The sequence below is a fragment of the Eptesicus fuscus genome, chromosome 14 (genome assembly GCF_027574615.1).
Source record: "Eptesicus fuscus isolate TK198812 chromosome 14, DD_ASM_mEF_20220401, whole genome shotgun sequence".
Classification (NCBI taxonomy): domain Eukaryota; kingdom Metazoa; phylum Chordata; class Mammalia; order Chiroptera; family Vespertilionidae; genus Eptesicus; species Eptesicus fuscus.
The window spans coordinates 27,448,471-27,467,350 of record NC_072486.1 but is presented as its reverse complement, the minus strand read 5'-3'; the positions used below and the strand labels follow the sequence as shown (position 1 = coordinate 27,467,350).

At 44.8% G+C, this 18,880-nt stretch overlaps 1 protein-coding gene and 1 pseudogene across 5 annotated transcripts in view; both read right to left on the bottom strand.

Moving 5' to 3' along the window:
- Positions 1-11,127, bottom strand: part of CDK6 (cyclin dependent kinase 6) — a 211,513-nt gene extending 200,386 nt beyond the window's left edge. Inside the window, exons 1-2 of one of the 5 annotated variants that reach the window (XM_008149113.3) lie at positions 10,912-11,127; positions 7,370-7,981 (exon numbers count right to left, since the gene is read on the bottom strand). In XM_008149113.3, coding sequence (XP_008147335.2) covers positions 7,370-7,602 — 233 coding nt within the window. In that variant the 5' untranslated portion in view covers positions 7,603-7,981; positions 10,912-11,127. The other 4 variants (XM_054726288.1, XM_054726284.1, XM_054726287.1 and 1 more) reach the window with 4 other exon arrangements.
- Positions 1,322-3,153, bottom strand: LOC103292840 (60S ribosomal protein L31-like; annotated as a pseudogene).
- Positions 11,128-18,880: the final 7,753 nt, after the last annotated feature.

The following is an 18,880-nucleotide window of genomic DNA, read 5'->3' as shown; positions in this document are numbered from 1 at the left end:
GGCAGCTAATAGTTATGGGCACTGTATTATTCATGACTATAACAGATACAGTCCTTGTCCTCACATCAGGGGAAACATAAAATCATTAAACTGAAAATACTTTTACATCCCAAGGGAGTGTTTTCAGATATGTAATGAACATTAGTCATCCTATCCTGTTGACATTGGATATAAACCTGTTACTTGAACCTTAGCTCTCCTCAATTTGTAGCTATAATGTACATAACTGTGGAATAAAACAGCTGACTAAAAATAAGACAATTCTTTTATGCATTTACAAAACAATTCCTAGACCAAAGGGGATTGGGCTAAGTTAAATCTAAGACCCCTTCCAATTCCAAAATTCTTAGACTGTGATTCTAATTCTTTTGAACTAAAATCCTTTAGGAAGGCCAGATAATAAGAATCAATAATTAAAATGGCTACATAGATGATGAAGCCAGTAGTTGCCCAAATTTAGGTAAACTTCTAAATGTTTAGTAATTATCCTATCCCAAATGGACTTCCAGTTACTCCTGTACACTCACACAGATTCCTGTCACATGCCTTAAGGTGGCTTTACGTCACCTCTCAGTGGAGAGCAGCTACATGTGCAGCTGGTAAAACAAAATCAGCTATGACAGCCAACTGGTGATATTCAAAACAACTGCCCAGTGAGTCTTATAAAACGCCTCCCTCTGACTGCTGACCTGCCTGCCCCAGCAGACTTACCATCTATAGATCATTACTCAAATGGTGACCTTTATGTAGGCATGCTTCTTACCAACCACCAGCGCCCATGTTCAGTGCTGCCTCCTGGCCCTTCGACAAAGCCCAACACGACACACACTACCTTCTCCCTAACACCAAGCCTCCTGCACCCAGATTTCATCTCTGCTATGATTGACCACACCAGAAAGCTCTTGACTAACTTTCTTCCTAAGACGACAGAAACGCTCATCTGAATGTCATGAGAATAGCAATAACGGTGCAATTAGTTCCAGAAGCATGGGTTAACATATTTGTTTATATGTCTGGAGGTTGCTTTGCTTCCTAATTTTCAAGTATTATGGTGTTTATTTCATTAAATGAGTAGTAGATGCCAGAGCCACATTATGCATAGTTCACTTGTCAGACAAATACCAAGCACTTAGATTTTTCCTATTGTTCTTTGTCTAAAATGAACTCAATATTACTTAACATTTAACTACATTATTTACTTGTATTAGCATTTAACTATAGCTATTTAAATTATCATAGTTATGACCAAATTATTTTAAAAATATTTATTGATTTGGGAGAGAGAGAAACATTGATTTGTTGTTCCACTTATTTATGCATTCATTAATTCTCCTCTGTGCCCTGACCAGGTATCAAACCTGCAACCTTGGCATTTGGGGATGACACTCTAATCAGTGAGTTACCTGGCCTACCCAACCTCTTTAAGAGCAGAATTCAATGGATAATCATCATACTTTTTCCAGATCTACTTCAATAGGGCATACTGCAGAATTCAGGAATTTCCTGAATTGGTATGTCATTTATTCCTGGCAAACCGTCACCTTTGTCTTCATACAGTTCATTTTTTCCAAACTAGAAATGTACTCACTTAACTTCTCCCATCACACACAATTAAAGAGATTATTTTTTTTAAGTGCTATTCAGCTTTTAGTACAAGTCAACTACTTCATGGCATGATAGAGAAGTTGCTTGACCTCTGGGCCTTAGTGTCTTGATGACATAGAAGGGCTGAAAGACTTCCAGAATGTCTTGCAACCTTAATATCCTTGCGTTTACAATGACACAGTACAAGCACTGAATGTCTCATTCTTAAGAAAACATTCCTAGGGGATCATTAATCGCGAGGCATATTGTTGATTTCGTTTTGTGTTTTTGCAGTTTTATAACTTTATTCGGCAAATCAGCAATTAGTTCTGATTCACAGTAACTGTCTGCAGATTTTTGAAAGTGGGGGCAGGTACAAAGGTGACCAACCTATAGAGCTTGTCTGGTGAATCTTCACCCTCATTATGTTTTCTGGACAACCACACCCAGATGTGGTAGGGGACATTCCTTATTCCTTTGGCCTAGACAGCTTTGTTCAGCATGGTGTCAATGCCTACATCTGGAGTTCCCGTCTCCTTCAGGGCAAATTTCTGGATCTCCATGCGTGCCAGAGGGGCACGCTTCTTGAAACCCACTCCATGGATGTGCCCGTGAATGCTGATGGTGTAGTCTCTGGTCACTACCTCGTTGATGGCAGAATGGGCCTCCTCCTTCTCACCACCCTTCTTTGCGGGAGCCATTATGCCTGGCCCAAGTTGGAAAAAGGTATTGTGGGAGACGGAAAGTAGGGTTGCAAGTATAACTTCCAGGTCACCTGGACGAGGCATATTGTTTTTTAAAGATAATTCACTTTTAATAAGGAGTCTGTTTTCATAGATATTCCACTTACCATGTCTTAAAAATAGGAAAATACACCACTAGACATTCAAGTTTATACAAGTTTCCATCTTGTATACCATTTTCTTCTTGATAGAGAAATTCTAATAATGCCATGGTGATAATAGTTACATAAAAATCATACAAGTGCAATGTCAACGATTCAGCATTACCAAGTTTTTCTGCAGGAATGAAGAATGGGCAGAATATCATTGTGAAAATGTTTATTTACTAAAGAACCTTGATAAATTGGATACTTTTCAAGGAACTCCTAGAGAATGAGAGACCAACATACTTTTAACATACTGAAACTTAAAAAGAGACTTAAACGCCTGCTTTTCCTTTCACTGAAACAAGCTCTAATAAATGTACTTTTCACCCACAAAATAACACTTTTATTCAGAACTCCCAGACGACTCAGCTTTATGCTGCATCAAATAATATGCCATATGTCTTCGACCCTTTTAATGACTAGGTCTTCCTTGAAAATATCACATTTTTAATTCTTTTTTAAATGATATTACTGAGATCTTTAAAAAGAGAAAGTTGGTATGAACTGCTGTAAAAAAGAAGGAATTCTTACCATTTGCAATAGCATGGATGGAACTAGAGAGCATTATGCTAAGTGAAATAAGCCAGTCAGAGAAAGATAAGTATCACATGATCTCATTCATTTGTGGAATATAATGAACAACATAAACTGATGAACAAAAATAGAACCAGAGACATAGAAGCATGGAACAGACTGTACAACCTATGAGGAAAGGCGGGAGGGGGGGGGAGGGAGGGGGGTAAGAGATCAACCAAAGGACTTGTTTGCACCTGAGCAAAACCAATGGACACACACAGTAAGGGGGGGTAAGGGCTTGTGCTTGGGGGAGGGGGTGCCGGGGGAGAGGTCAATGGGGGAAAAAAGAAGACTCATGTAATACTTTAAACAATAAAGAATTTTTTAAAAAGTGAGAAAGTTGGGAAACTCTCCTTGAATAATAATTATTGAGCTGCATGGATTTTTCTGTTGGCTTTATTACTTACTTACTTATTTATTTATTTTTAACAAGAGAAAATAACCAAAATTAATACATATATAATGTATGGGAACCCCATATACATGAGAGAGTCAGAGACCCACGTGCAAGAGAATTTCCTCTGTTGGCTTTTTATTTAAAGCATTGATTAAATATGCTGACAAAAATAACTGAACATATTTAGATGCCACAAGTTTATTCACTGAAATGCCATGAGTTTTAGTTTCTGGAACCAGTACTTCCATTTTAATTACTTTTACTGCTACACTAACAACTTGGATCCCTAAGGACAACACTGGGTCTCTGTACTGACACAATACTATCACGTATCAGGGTTATGGTGATCCTCTTATTCCTTCAACCACGGGGAATTACTGGAGGAGAGGAGCGATTTACTCAAGTATATTTCCCAGCACTGAGCCCATGGTTTTTAAACAGTAGGTTCTTCCTAAATCTTCGTTGAATAAACAGAGCTCAAATGTTCATCATCTACAGTGTTTACATGACAATGTCTTCTTATATAGATCGATTTGTATGTCTCTAAGATGAAATTTAATCTTCAAAACGCATTTGATTCTGATTTGGTTAGTGTTTTGGTTATCTTACCTATTCAATCAGCAAACTCCTGGTAACCAAATTATCACAAAAAATTAGTTGCTCTATAACATTGGTTAGGTTAACTATAGTAAAGCAAGCCAATGGAAATAAAGATAAGTCGATTTTTAAAAAGAAAAAGAACTTCTCATCCCGTTACAAGGTAAGTTCTAGAAGTGTAGACTTTTTCTGACTTGTTTGCTGCTGTATCCCCAGCTTCTAGCAGCGTCTTGCTCATGGTAGGCCCTCAATAAATATTTGGTGAATGAATAGATTGCTGATAAACCATATCATCCTACCTGCTTGTATATATTTAGTTCAGAATGTCAACAGAATTCATTTGTAGAGTGCAAAGCTCCAATATAGGTTTATACGGAAGTCTGATTGTGGCAAAGGCTCTAGGATTTGGGATTACCAACCATAAAGTAAGAGTAACTTTACATCCCAGACTGATCAAGCCTTGGCTACATCACGTGCAGGTACGTAAGAATTTCAAGTCATCATCCCCACACATGTAGGCAGTGCCAGTGCCAACAATAACAAGTCAGCTTTTCTGGCAAATCCATCAAAATTAAACCTTAAACTTTTGGGAAAAAAAAGCTAATATGTTTATTATGCTCCTTCAAGCTTAGAGGCTTAACTATCTGTGGGAAGGGCCTATAATTACGGTAAATTACTTATGACTTGAAGGCACTTATAAAGGCATCTGCCCTTTTAAGAAACCTTTAAAGAACCAGCAATAATCCTGTGGGGCAAACAATAAATCACTGGTTTGGGAGCTCAACTTTGACAACTCTACCTTGGAAGGAAAAGAATTATTGTCACCTGTCCTCGATTTCCTGACCCTGCAAATATCAGCAACCTCTGAAGTCCAGAAACCTAGCCTAGCCACCCAAGTCATGGGGGCCAATAATTGCCCCAAGGCAGAGGCGGAAGCGAAGAAACGGGAAGGAAACCAACTGGAATGTAGATCTGCAGCTTGTGAGGATGACATCATCAATAATTTTCTCAAGTGCCACGGAACTTCATGGCATATGACTGATGGGCGTTTCTGACAAACTACAGGCTCATTATATTCAAGTAGCTTCTTGGTTTCAGAGCTGATAATGACTGGGTTTAAGTATGATTTGTCCTAGAGTACAAGTCAGGTTCCTTACTGGGAACCGGCTCTGAGGCAAGGGCCCACGAATCCGCCTGCACACAAATAATACGTGGACATCGGAAACACTTTTAAATGGACAAAGTGCTCTCACAGACACTGTCTCAGTTTCTCCTTACGGCTTATAGGAAGAAACCTGACATGTACGGATAATGTCAGAAAACGACTCCTGTCTTCAATGCCCAAGTACAGCTTCCTGAAAGTGCTCCGTACAGCATCTAAGTCATGGGACAGTTACCAATCTCCGAGGCCACACCAAGCTCAGGAGGCTACGTCAGGAGAATACAGAGCTGCCCAAATCAACTAGGACAACGGCCAAAACAACCTCCCTCCGTTACAAGACTAGCCTGTGCTTTGTACAAAACAGGGTTGCACAGGGGTGCCCGGTAACACCTCTACGTCGGAAGGACAGCATCTTATTGACACACGTGTGATGATCGTCCTTGGCTGGACACTCTCCAGAGGAAAAAACAAAATAAAACACAAATTCTAGTCCTAAAGTTCTAGTGGTGGAATTCATCCTTTGGGAAACACCCAGGTGATTCCTCTAGGAAGATAACTAAGTTACAGGGGACAAAATGCACCCTCGTTTTCCCCTCCATGATAAAAAAGACTCCCCCCCAAAAGGGTTTTTGTGGTTTTACAAGAAAGAGAACACACACACAAAAGGCAACCTACTGCTTTTATATGTGATCCCATCTTCCTAAAACACAATTCTCCCAATCTCATTATCTTTTGTCCCTCTCTGCTTTACTGGTTAAAGTGGAGGTATAATGGGGTCCTTATCTTTACAGCCATTTACTACCTTATTTATGTATTTATGATTCTTCGCTGCCTTCTGGCCTGAGTCTAACTGTGTCAGGAACAAAGTGCCACACAAATCACCAGCCTGGAATAAGAGGAGACAAGTTAAAACCTCCCAGGATGAGCCTGTAGACACTTGGGCTCCCTGAGTCTGCAGAGAGCTTGGTATTTCAAAGGTCAGTCTTGGGTCTCTCCACTTTGATGACTCATGTTAAATTGTTTGACTTGTTACAAAAATATTTAGCTGTCCTTATTTACATATTTTCATCCACAGTGCACACAGTAGGCACATATTGGTTGAACAGAATCCCTAGATGGATGAGAAGTCAGGAAGAAGACCCCAAGGCCTTTTTCCAACACATTATCTCAAGAGTTGAGGGAAGGTAAAAAGCACACCCTAATTTGTAGACGGTTCTGTGCATTCCTTTCTGACTTCAAACTATTCATCTGTTTAGAAAACAAAGAGAGAACACACCACATAGTGTCAACCACACAGTGAGGAAATTCCAGGATCATTAAGAACACACCATTATCCGAAGGCGCGCGCGCACACACACACACACACACACACACACACTTTTACTACTGGTTTCCACACAGGAGTGACATCAAGAACTTTTGTCTCCCTGCCCACTGCATAACCCTCCAGAAAAGGCAAAGGCAGAATTTAGAATTTAGAATCTAAGGTTCCATATCTTGGGACTCATATCTACCCCGCTGAAGAAGTAATCCAAAGACTATGTGGGCCCAGAGACATCAGGCAATATTTTTAGAATATTTAAAAGAACACTGTTGGAAAATGGGCATCAGCACTTTAGTCCTTAGACCATCAGGTATACTACTTACCGTTATCTCTTTAATAAAGAGAAAACCCTGGGTGTGATTGGCAAAAGTATTGTTTCTGCATTTTTTTTTAACCTTATTTATACCAGTCAAGTTCTCTTCCTTCAAATTATCGCTGCGTCCTGCTACCTCTCTCACTTATACTCAGTCTCTCAAAATTTCCCCCATGGCCAGGGAACTATTGGGGGCGGGGGGCGGGGGGTGAGGGGGGCGTGTCTCAAGTTGGCTTGTTCTGTGCCTAAAGGGCACCCAACTTCCCAGACCGCTTTCAGGACCGGCAGGGAGGGAAGCCTGCATAGGTCCCATTTTCTGATTTGTCTTTCTGCTCGCTGTCTGGCAAGGTCACAGGCTCTGTGGCTCGCGGCTCCGTCAACAAAACTTATTCTCTCTGTAAGGTCAACGGGTCGCGCCGTGCCCCAGCCCCCCCCCCCCCTCCTCCCGGGCACTTTTGGATCCTCCAGGCCCAGCACTTTCCGGGCGCGAGGCCCCCGACGGCGCGGGCACCGTTCCCCCGGCTCACCTGACCACGTTGGGGTGCTCGAAGGTCTCCAGGTGCCTCAGCACCGCCACCTCGCGGATGGTGGAGAGCGGCATGCCCTCTTCGCCCGTCTGCACCCGCACGCGCTTCAGCGCCACGAAACGGCCTCCGTTCTTCAGGTCCCGGGCCTTGAACACCTTCCCATAGGCGCCCTCCCCGATCTCCGCCACGCACTCGTACTGCTGGTCCGCGCGGCTCAGCCCGTCCTTCTCCATGCCGCCTGGACGCCGCCCGCCGCCGCACCGCTGGAGCGAGCTGGGGGCGCGCTCCGCTGGGTTTGCGACCGCCACTCGCCTGCTCCGGGACTCCCCGGCCCGCTCCCTTGCGCCCCGGAGCCGGGTCTAGCTCTCCCTCACCCCGGCCGACTGCCGCGCTCCGGCGCTCGGGCTCTCGCGGCCGGCGGGGCTGGATGGAGCGACCTCCCCGCGGGCGGGCGGGCGCGACAACTGGTGCCGCTGCGAAACCCCGCCTGCCGAGACGCAAAGAAGCGAGCCGATCCCTCCTCTTCCCTCCCCGAAGCGCAGTCCGCTGTACCGACACCGAGCCGTTTACATAGTCTCTGCCGGAGCGCGTCTCAGTCCACAATTATTCCACCTAAAAGAAGAGATGGGAGGACGAGAAGAAAAGTGCAGTCAGACAGCCCAAGCGCCTTCCTCCGGGTTCCTGCAGGCTCCCCTCCTCCGCCTTCACGAAAGCCCCCGTCGCTACCCTCCGCGCGCTCCTGCCTTCTCCCCGGCCCATTAATCTTCCTGGTCCTTCCGAGAAAAGCGAAGTTACTTTTCTTTCCCTGGAGGGCTGGAACCGGCTTCGCGCGGGGAGGTGGCAGGGGCCCCTCGGGGATGAGCGCGCCGCGCCGCGCGGGACGCAGTGGAACGGGAGGGGGCGTGCCGAGGAGCCCAGAGTGTGCCGGGAGCGCGGGGGAGGGGAGGCGCCGGGCACGTCAATGTCACGGCTTAATATTTATCCCCATATCATTGTGTTGTGTGGCTCCCCTCCCCACCCTCCCCGGCCGGGACGCGCTGGGAGAGGGCCCCCGGGGTGCCGTGGGGCGCTCAGGGGTCGCGCACAAGCGGCTGCGGAGGGCCTGGGAGTCCACCCGTGTGGGGCCGTAGAGTGTGGGTGGGGGCTCCCAGGACCCTGTAACTCGATGCTTGGGAGTGTGCGAGAAGGGGTGGTCAGACATCTGCTCGAAAATTGCTTCCTTTCTTTCTACTTTCAGTTTTTCTACCAGGAAACATTTAAAAACGACTTGCATCACAAATGGTCTTTTGGGGTGGGGGGGCGGGTAAAGGAGTCTGGGTTGGAAATGGCACTCTTCCTTCGCCAACGCGGAGGACCTCCCTGGTGGGAACCCATCGGGCCGGGAGAGGTGGGGGTTCCCGCTATTCGGGGGCTGGGGGGACGGTGGGGTCCTGGGTTGAGGGAGTCGCCCACGGGACTCCAAATGTGGGAGAAAGGGTGTTCGCCACATTTTAGCTCATCTCTTTAAAGAATAACTTAAGGAGAAAGGTAACAACTGTAACCCGCCCTGAAATTTCCAACCGACTCCAACCCGAGTGAAACTCCATTTCCCCAGGAAAAAGGGTGGGGGTGGGGTGGGGGGAGAAACTGCTGAGCCTCCGGGGGCGAGAGAGAAGGGGCTCCACTCCCGCGGCCGGGGCTCTGCCCGACTCCCGGGATCATCTCCGAGGTACGCAGCCGAGGTTTCCATTCCCCTTTCGGCTTAAGGCCTGGTGCCTTCTGCAGCCAGTCGTCCCCCTCCCCCTCCCCCCCCCCAGCCCTCCGCAACAAAGTGTAGGGTGGTGTGTGTGTGTGTGTGTGTCGGGGGGGGGGGTCACCTTCCCTCCCCATTCATTTTGCAATTCAGTTCCCAAGAGACCTCCAACCCGCGGCTACCGCAGCCTCGGCAGGAGGTTCGCTCCGCCGGCCGCGTGTCCGGAATTCCCGGGCCACCTAGGAATTACCTGCCCCGCACAGCTGGCCAGCTCGCCTTCTTCCAGGAATTAAAGAAACAAATGGCGCGACCCCCGCTGCGTCCGGGCAGAGGAGACCGCAGCGAGGATGGAGCCTCTCACACGCACTCCACTCAAACTCCGCTTAAAGGGGGTGGGCGGGTCCTGGGGGAGCCGAGGAACGAGCCCCCACAGCCTGCCGGAGGACCGGAGCCAGGCCGAGGGCCACACAGGTAGCGGAGGAGCCGCCGCCGGCTGCGCAGCCCGCCCGCCCGCCCGCCCGTGTCCCCACCCCCCCAGCCCCATCCCCGCCCTCCAGCCCAGGCTTCGCCGCGAAGGAAGCGTCGCGGACGTCCCACCCCCGCAGGGAACTGCGCCCACTGCGCCGGCTGCCCCCGCCCGGCCCCGCACCGCCCGCCCTAGCGGCCCCTCCTCGCTCCCCAGACCATCGGCTCCGGCGGAGAGAAACCGGAGCAACAGTGCCTTTGCCCGCGCCGCCCCCCCCCCCCCCCCCCGCCCTCCACTTTTTTTTTGTTGTTGTTGTTGCTTTCCCACGCTGGCTGAATGTGACTTGACCCCATTTCAAAAAGTTTGACATAGTGCTTCAACATTTCCGCATTCCTCCGCGACTACAAAGGCTGCAGCCGCCTCCTTCTGCTTTCTGTCTCTGCTCTCTGTCTTCACACTCAATGAAATCCTTCATGTGCCTCTCTCCAAGCCTGCCAAGCGCCGCAAGGGTCGCCACCAGCGCAGCGACCAGAGGCCGCACCGGGGACCACGGCTCCCGCGTGTGCGCGCACACACAGATGCGCCCACGTGCACCCCGAGCGGCGGGCTGCGGGGCCGGAGGCTGCTCCCCTTGCGGGGTGTGCGTTTGAACTCCCGATATTTGAAATTCCTAAAAGTAAACGGGGAAACTAAAGCAAACCTGCCTGGACTCCATGCGGGGGCTCCACGCCTGGGCACTTGGCAGCCTGCGTGCGCTCCTCCAGCGCGCGCGTAACTCCCCCGCGGGGGGTTGCCGGCGGAGAAGCCTGCGTTAACATTCACCTCGTGGTGGGAAGGTGGAGCCCACACCCACACCCACACCTCGGCGAGCTGGAGAGGGGGCTTTCGTGGGAAATCAATCTGGGGCACAGAAACACATTCTCCCGCACAAGAGTCCCCAGAGGCGGTGCATTTTCCAACCCTAAATGTGGGTTCTTGTATGACCGTCCGAGTGGAGTTTAAATTCCGTTTAAAAATCGGCATAAGGAGTGTTTGTGCTTTTGCGCACGGCTACGTGGGAGCGGGCGCAGGATTTCAGTGTTGGGTGTCCCTAGTGTGTGATGTCCTCCTTTCCAGCCCGATTAGGAGAGGCTCCTTTCGCTCCCCCCAAAACAGGACCCCGTCACTGGCCCGCCTTGGTCCGCAAAGGGTTAATCAAAGTGGATTCCGAGGACATACCCTCCACCCCAACCGTCACCCCCACCCACACCCTCACTTCCGACCCTAGCCCAGGGCCCAACTCTTCCCCCGGGGACCCCCTCCCCCCACCCCGCAGCCCACCCACCCGAGCGCCCCGATCCTCACCTGAGCGACCGGGCCACGTCCGGCCTCCCGAGAGGGCTGCGGGCGTCAGGGCGACCTCCGCACGTGTCCGCGGCGGCGCGGAGCAGGTAACCGGCTCGGAGGAAGGAGTCACCAGCTCCCTCTCGGCTAGGGGGTGGGCACAGCGGCGGAGGGCGGAGGGACGGCGGAGGGCGCCGCCCGCGCGGCTCGCAGGGGGTGGACGGGAGCCGTGGGGCTCCGGCCGGAGCTCGGGGCCCAGGCTGGGGAGGTAGCGGGGGCGGGGGCGGGGGCGGAGGCCCGGGAGGCCGACTCTGCCCAGACCCACCGGGCGGCCGGGCTGGGGGCTCGCGGCGCAGCGGCCAGCAAGTGTGCAAATTAAAGCCTTCCGGAGCGAGGAGGCGGCCGGACCGCTGTGCTCGGAGCCTCCCAGCTCCCCAGCTCTCGGCTCCAAGTGGGGGGCGAGGCGAGTGTGTGTGGGGGGGTGGTTAAATGAAAATTTCCGGCTGCAACTGGAGTGGGGGAATCTTGCGACTAAAATAAGAAGCGTGAGGGGGACGTGTCGTCGGGAGTCGGCGGCATTTCCAAACCCAGGGTCGCCCGGAGTTGGGGTTTTGACAGAGTGAGGAGGGGGCGTCGGCAATTTGAGATGTAGACGGATGGGAAAAACACAAAACAATCAGCAATAATTATGAGGGGCCCATGGGGATGGTAAATACCCACACTTTCCAAGAAACTGAAAAATCAGACCGAAAAATAATTCTTCTCTATTAAGAAGAAGAAGAAAAAAAAAGTTTGGCAGGGCGCCTTGCAGAAAAGAAAATACTAATCTGTCCAAGCACTTTTCACTTTCAGCATGAGCTACATTTGTTTTGTTTTCCTCCGCTTCCTTTCGGCCTCACAAAGCCCTATCTTTTCCTTTTGGACGGAGGGTATGATTTGGAAATTGTCAGGCACTTTTGTGGTTAACGATCACTTGAAGGGACTGGCCGGTTCACAATTATTAAGTGGTTAGCAAATGCTGAGGGTTCACTAAGGTATTTCTGAGGAGATAAAAAAAAACTAAAATTCAGTGTAAATAATAGAACCTCAAGACACACACACACACACACACACACACACACACCCCAGAACGTGATTCGGTGGGTGCTGGGTTTGAATGCATTATTGGAATTCTGAAATTTGAAACCTTGTAAGAATGTATCTTTACCTGCTGAGAAAACCTGAATACAATTATTTCAGGTGAAAATGCGATTTTGGCAGAAAAAAAGCCAGTCTTCAATACTTTCTACCATGGAGTAAAACAAAACTTAAAATAACTGTTTTTGTTTTTTTTTTTAAAGAATTCGGTGTTGTCCAAAATTTGTATCTATAGAATACTTGAAACCTTTAAGACAAAGCTTAAAAATTTATTTATTTCAGTGCTCTGTGGAAAATTAAAATCCAGCAAAATTCTGTTTGAATTAGAAATATTACCTCTACAAACCTTCTGACTTTTTTGAATTAAACCATATTGCTAGATTAAAATTTTACCTTTATAAAATTGATTTTAACAACAGTGTGAAGTAACAGGTTAGGTAAATAAAAATTGTTGCATTTCCATTAGCAAATATTTTTCAGTGCATTATAATAATTTTTTCTTAAAAATAAAAGTGAATAATTGTTTCTTTATGCTTAAGATAATTCATAAAATACATTTTAGGAGTATTTCTCCTAAAATAAAATATAATTTCTGAACAAAACATATATTTGTAAAGATATTTATAATCTCATATAACTTTTAGACTTAAGAAAACAAATTATTGAATTTTGTATTTATATAAAATATTTATATAAGATATTGGATCACTACAAATAACTAGACTTTAAACCAGAGACATGAATGTGAATCCTCCATTTTGATCATTGTTCCAACTTATCAATGTTTTTTAAAACAAGATTTACTTGCCTAGTAATCAATACATTTATGCAATTCAGAAATAACTGTTAATAGACAGTCATAGGAACCAGCAAGAAATTGTAAGAATTTATTAGAGTAAATAATTTGTTTTAAAAATATTAAGCTGTAAATATCTTTAAAATTAACAGAAAAATGTGTTTTCTACAATGCATTGCATTTTTAATTACTGAATTTGATAACAACCTTAGGTGGATTAGAAATGCCATAATTTAGGTTACTAGATTACTTGGTCACTGTAAAAAAATGAAATTTTATTTAATTACATATGTTAATACTGAGTGTTAACTCTTTTCATGTCACCTGATTTCTCTGACATTGTTAGCTTACCATTCATTGTTCACTCTCCCTGGTTCACATTAACATCTGGTTGCTTAAAGGTTCAGACCAGGAAGTTTTACAATGGATTTTATAAAATTAGCAAATGCCAGATTGTTTTTGTTTATGGATAACTTCCTCTCTGGGCAACAGGTTATCATAACAAAATTTGTGCAAAGTTTATAAACTGTGAACCAAATTCCGACTTTTTTGTTTAGGAATCTTCGATGAATGAAAACATTACCACTCAAGAATAAATAATTATTTGCACCAATATTTTCACTCTGCATATCATATTAGTCTAAAGTTACAAATCATTTTATAAGTTTTTAAAAATGAGAACTCATGAATCTGTCTCCAAAATGATGTTTAGCTTACACTGAAAATTTTCTTAGTGTCACAGAAGAGATGTATTCCATTTGTGAATATTTTATATCAAATACTTGTAAATTTTTGTTTCACCAGAATAAAAATTTAAATTCTGGTCTATAATTTATAACCTTGTTTAAGAAATGAATAGTTTATTTAAAATTAGTAATTATATACTATATATCTAATTATAATGATCTCTGAATTATATTAGCTATTTGAACTTACAAAATACATTTTCCAGAAAATCAGAAATGAACTTTTGCTATAATCTACTGCACAATAATTTTAATTGGAGGTCCTTGCAAATGTATATTTTTTGTCTGTAAACCTTTTTTTCTGTGTATTGATTTGATAACTGTGAAATCAGTTACACTTATTTTAAACTGGATTTATATGTGTATGTAAATACTAACTTTGTTGAGTAATTACCATGAAAAACTTAACAGAAATAGCATAATAAAATTCAGTGCCTTTTAATGCATTCTTCCCCTATTTCCAGGTGTTTTCTTGGGTCTTCCCTTAAAATATAATACTGAAAATTTTCTAAATATCCTAGGAAAAATCATTTGTACTACAAGTATGAACTTTAAATGATTATTTTAAGTTCAATCTTCTCAATAAATTATTTCCCACCAATTTGGAGATGACCTAGGTTTTTCTTTTTGTTTTTGCATGTGATCAGTGCATTGCATTTGAGCAGTGAAACTTGAAAAGATTTTGGTATTTGAGGTGAGAGGAAAAATATATGGGGTAGCAGCTTATAAATTTAATGAGAAAAAACAGACATTATTATCTATTGGAACATTCCGTTTTCATGGATTCGACTGCTCTATATTATCCCTGGGCAACATGTCAGTACTATGTTCATATTTGTATAATTGTCATCATCTTTCCTATATTTTCCCCTTTTGATAGACACTCATATCTTCTTTCTTCCTGTATATGTGTGTGTGTGTATGTGTGTGTGTGTGTGTAGCTGTATGTTCTTGGCATATTGTTGTGACATGTTCAAAACATGTTCTAAACATTCTTTCACCAACTATATTAGAATTCTGAGTAATCAGAAAAATAACTGGAAATACACTTATAAAAGTTGGTGATAGTCACATGGAAATACCTACATTTCTTCTCCATTCATAATATCCTGTAATTTTCACTGCCTTCTAACATTTCTTTTTTTAAAGAATAAATACTTGTGCATCTCAACTGCACAGATGGCCTAACAATGTTGCCATAGCTGCCTTTGGTTGAGCTAAAAGGTGTGTACACACTTTAAGTAGACCTTGAAGATGAAGCAGTAAAAGTACAACATGGGAGTGAATGATGATAAAGTGGGATCTGGGAGGTAGAAGGAAGGTCAAAGAAAGGCACCTGGGAAAAACTTATTTTTTCTTAAGTATGTTTTTATTAATTTTTAGAGAGAGAGGAAGGAAGAGGGATAGAGACATAGAAACATCGATGAGAGGGAAACATCACTGATTGGCCACCTTCTGCATGCCCCCCTCTAGGGATAGAGCCCAAAACCCCAGCATGTGCTCTGACTGGGGAATCAAACCATGACCTTTTGGTTCCTGGGTCGATGCTCAACTACTGAGCCACACTAGCTGGTGGGAAAGACTTCTATGAATGGGCTGGAAGCAGGTACAGGTGAAGAAAGCACATGTTGAGTCCTGGGGCTGAGAGGTCCTCAGTGATCTAGGTATGGCATATCCATACAACCCGATTCTTCCAGAATGAATAGCATTCTGTGTCTATGCTATTGTGCAATAATAATCTGTCTTACTGAATGAGATTGTATAATGTATGTCTCCATATACATGTGACTATTTTATGTATCATTATGGATTTTTCCTGAAAATAATATACAATGGAATTCTTCCCAGAATTCTTTGAATGCCTAGAACAAAGTATATAATATAGCTCTGTGGATCAAACATTTTACCCTAAGTTAAAGAGAGGGTCCATTTTTAAAACTGTACTATAAATTTGTTCGAAGTTACCCATAGCTTCTTATACCCAATATCTAGCACAGTAATTGGCAAGTATTTTATCTCCAATAAATGTTTGTCAATGGGAAAATTGGTTTTATGTCTTTTAGTCTGTCTTTGGGACTATTTCTTTCAATTTCCTTAAGGAAGGTATGTTAGAATAATTTTTCAAGTGTAATCCCAGCAAAGTGTTATGGACCAGTGTTCTGATTTCGGACCTCAGAAATGTCTCATCTCTTCCTGCAGTTCCTTTTCTTTCAGCCGTCTTTAAATTCTATCATTCTTCCAAGGCCCTGTTCCTTCTGAAAACCTAGAAGATTCCCTCAGCTGCACAGCATCCCTCTTTGCTCTAACTCCTGAGGATATCTGCTTTCTGCCTTCCTAAAAGCTTGATGCTCTGCTATGTACTACTGTGAGCTCCCCAAGAGTATCTACCATGCCTTGCTCCCTGGGGCAGTGCTCCAGCCCCCCACCCCCCCCGCCCCGGCCCCCGGGCTGTGCCTTCTGGCCATAGTAGGTGGTAAACCAATGCGGCAGTGGTTCTTGTCTCTCTCCAGGAGTGTGACTGAGCCAAGCGGGCACAGAACAGACCAGAATAGTGTGACACAGCTAGAATAACATTTAAAAAGCTGAGGATGATGTTCCACTCTGCTTAGACAGATCACCTGCTATTTGTGTGGATTTATGTTTTCTCTTGTGTTTCATATATTAGCTATTTAAAACATTTTTGTCTAAAGGAAAATGTGTTTAGATGAATTTCTGAATTTGTTGGAAAGACATATTCTCAAATCTTATCTGAAAGAAAATGTGTTTAGATCATTTTCTCCATTCCCTACCACTGAAATGTCAATTAAACGATTTTTCTTTAAAAAGAGCAAATACTAAACTCGGAAGTAAATTAGATACTATAGAGCCCAGACCCTGGAAAGACTGATACTTTAATTTGTCAATATCCTCAATAACTACGTGAATATATCCTAAAGGACCGAATCCTTGATTTCTAAGTCTGGAGGTGTTTTGTTCCTAGTTCTTCCTCTTTCAATGATGCTCACGGTACACTCGGGGACTAGTCATTTAACCTCTCTAACCTTCAGTGTCTATGTCTCTTAAATGGGTTTGCTAATCATTCAGAAAGATGTTATGAAAATAGTGTAGGGAGAGGCAATACAGAGTTTTACTTTCGCAAGATTGGCAGGTATAATGGAAGTTGCTGGTCAGAGGACCTGAAATTTAACCCTGAATTTGGCCACAAACCACCTGTGTGACCTTGGGCAACACACGTAAGCCCCTGGGCCTTACAGTCATTTTCAGTAAAAGAGATGATTCACCTGGATAATTTGTATAGCTGCTGCCGCTTAAAAATACTACTGTCCATCCAGCATTCTATGCCTGGTGCCGTCATTAGACAGCTGTTTTTATAAACACCCTGAATGAGAGTAGTGCCAGAGGATGTGGACTCTGATGTCAGCATCCCAGACAGGGGTCTGGATTTCAAGTGTAATTACTATTGGGGTCTCTCTAACTTAACCCTCTGGGTTTTCAAGACTGTACATACTAGTAAATGAGGAATTCTAGAAAAATATTGGGGAAATTCACCAGTGCTTTTATTAGAAATTGGGAGAGAGGAGCCAGATTTTAATTATTTGGCTGAAACTATGATGAATTAAGTTAACCAACCCTCATTAATAAAATATGATAAATAAATTACAATAGTACACATAGAACTAGGCTACTTGAGATTCACAGAAACTTTGGGAGATGTGACAGGACTTGAAGCCATTGAAAGCATCAGTGGCGGCCAGCCCTCCGTAAGTCAGGGAGAAATGGAGGGTCAAAGGCAGTAGGCTATGAATCTGAGGGCCTCCAGCAATATTTGAACCCACAAGAGCTGCTGAGCCAAAGCCATTACTAAAATGTATGTAGAGGAACAGGTTGTTGCCTCTGTATTCCCATTTTTCACCACATTGGTCCAAGTGCATAATTTTTAAGGTCCTTCCTAGACGTGTAAAGGACATTTAGGCAGTTGGAACCAGATAGTCCTGGATGGTAAACCTGGATAAACCTACCATGCGACCTTGAACTAGGTTCTTAAACTTTCAGATCCCTAGTTTCCCTCACCCCTGAAGTAGGGATACTATTATTCGCCACAATAGTTTGGTGTGAGAATTAAGTAAACACTTACTGTGCATCTTGCACTTAGCAGACACTTAATAAATGTTAGTACACAATCAATATCCCTTTCATGAAATCACATTTCCTATTCTTTCTCTTTTTTAGAGACAGCTAACCCTTTGACTGACATGTCCTTTTTAACTGGATACAATATATCCACCCATTACAGGAGGACTAACACTCAAAACAGACCACACCTAAAATGATCTTGGGCCTTGACAAAACCCACTGTCTCTGGGCATGGGAAGAATGGACGGCGGGTGGGCTACCTCCCCTGAACCCTCTCTTTCCTGTCTAGATCTTATCCCAGAACTGTTCAACCTCCTTAGTCTGTTCTTCACTGTCTTCCTCACTTTCTTCTCCAAGTAGCTCTGTTCTTCCTTCCTCCACTGCTTTGGTGTGACGCCAGGGACACTGCATTCAGCCCCTTAAGTCTATGCCCATGATTACTGACATGTTTCTTTAAAGTTCTGGGCTTTCTTGTGTCTCTCCTTATAAGGTCACTAATCTCTTCAAGAAGCCTCAACCTTCATGATCTAATTACCTCCCCAAGACCCCATCTCCAAATACCATCACGTTGGGGATTGGGGTTTCAACACAAACATGGAGTCCATAACTGTTCTGAGGAACAGTCCTTCGACCTGATGTCCTCTTTCTTCACTCTCACATTCTCAGTAACCTCATCTAGCACCAAGGTTTTAAATATCATTTGCATACCCATTTGAATATCCTTTTTAAATTATATGCATATAATTTAAATATATAAAATAAATATCCTATATAATAAAGATGTAATATGCAAATGATCGTTACGCCGTGAAGCATAACGACCGACTGCATAACGACCGGATCACAGATCAGCAGGAGGGTGGGGCAGCGAGCTACAAGTGGGCAGCGGAGAGCTACAGGAGGGGGCAGGGCAGCAAGCTATTGGGGGGAGTGGGGAGAGGGGGGCAGGGGGAGCTACAGGAGGGCGGGGCAGCAGGCGGAGAGCTACTGGAGGGTGGCAGCGAGCTACTGGTGCACCGATTCGTGCACAGGGCTACTAGTATATAATAAAAGCCTAAGCGACCATTATGGCAGAATGACCAGAACAACCGGTTGTTATGATGTGCGCTGACCACCAGGGGGGCAGATGCTCAATGCAGGAGCTGCCCCCTGGTGGTCAGTGTGCTTCCACAAGGGA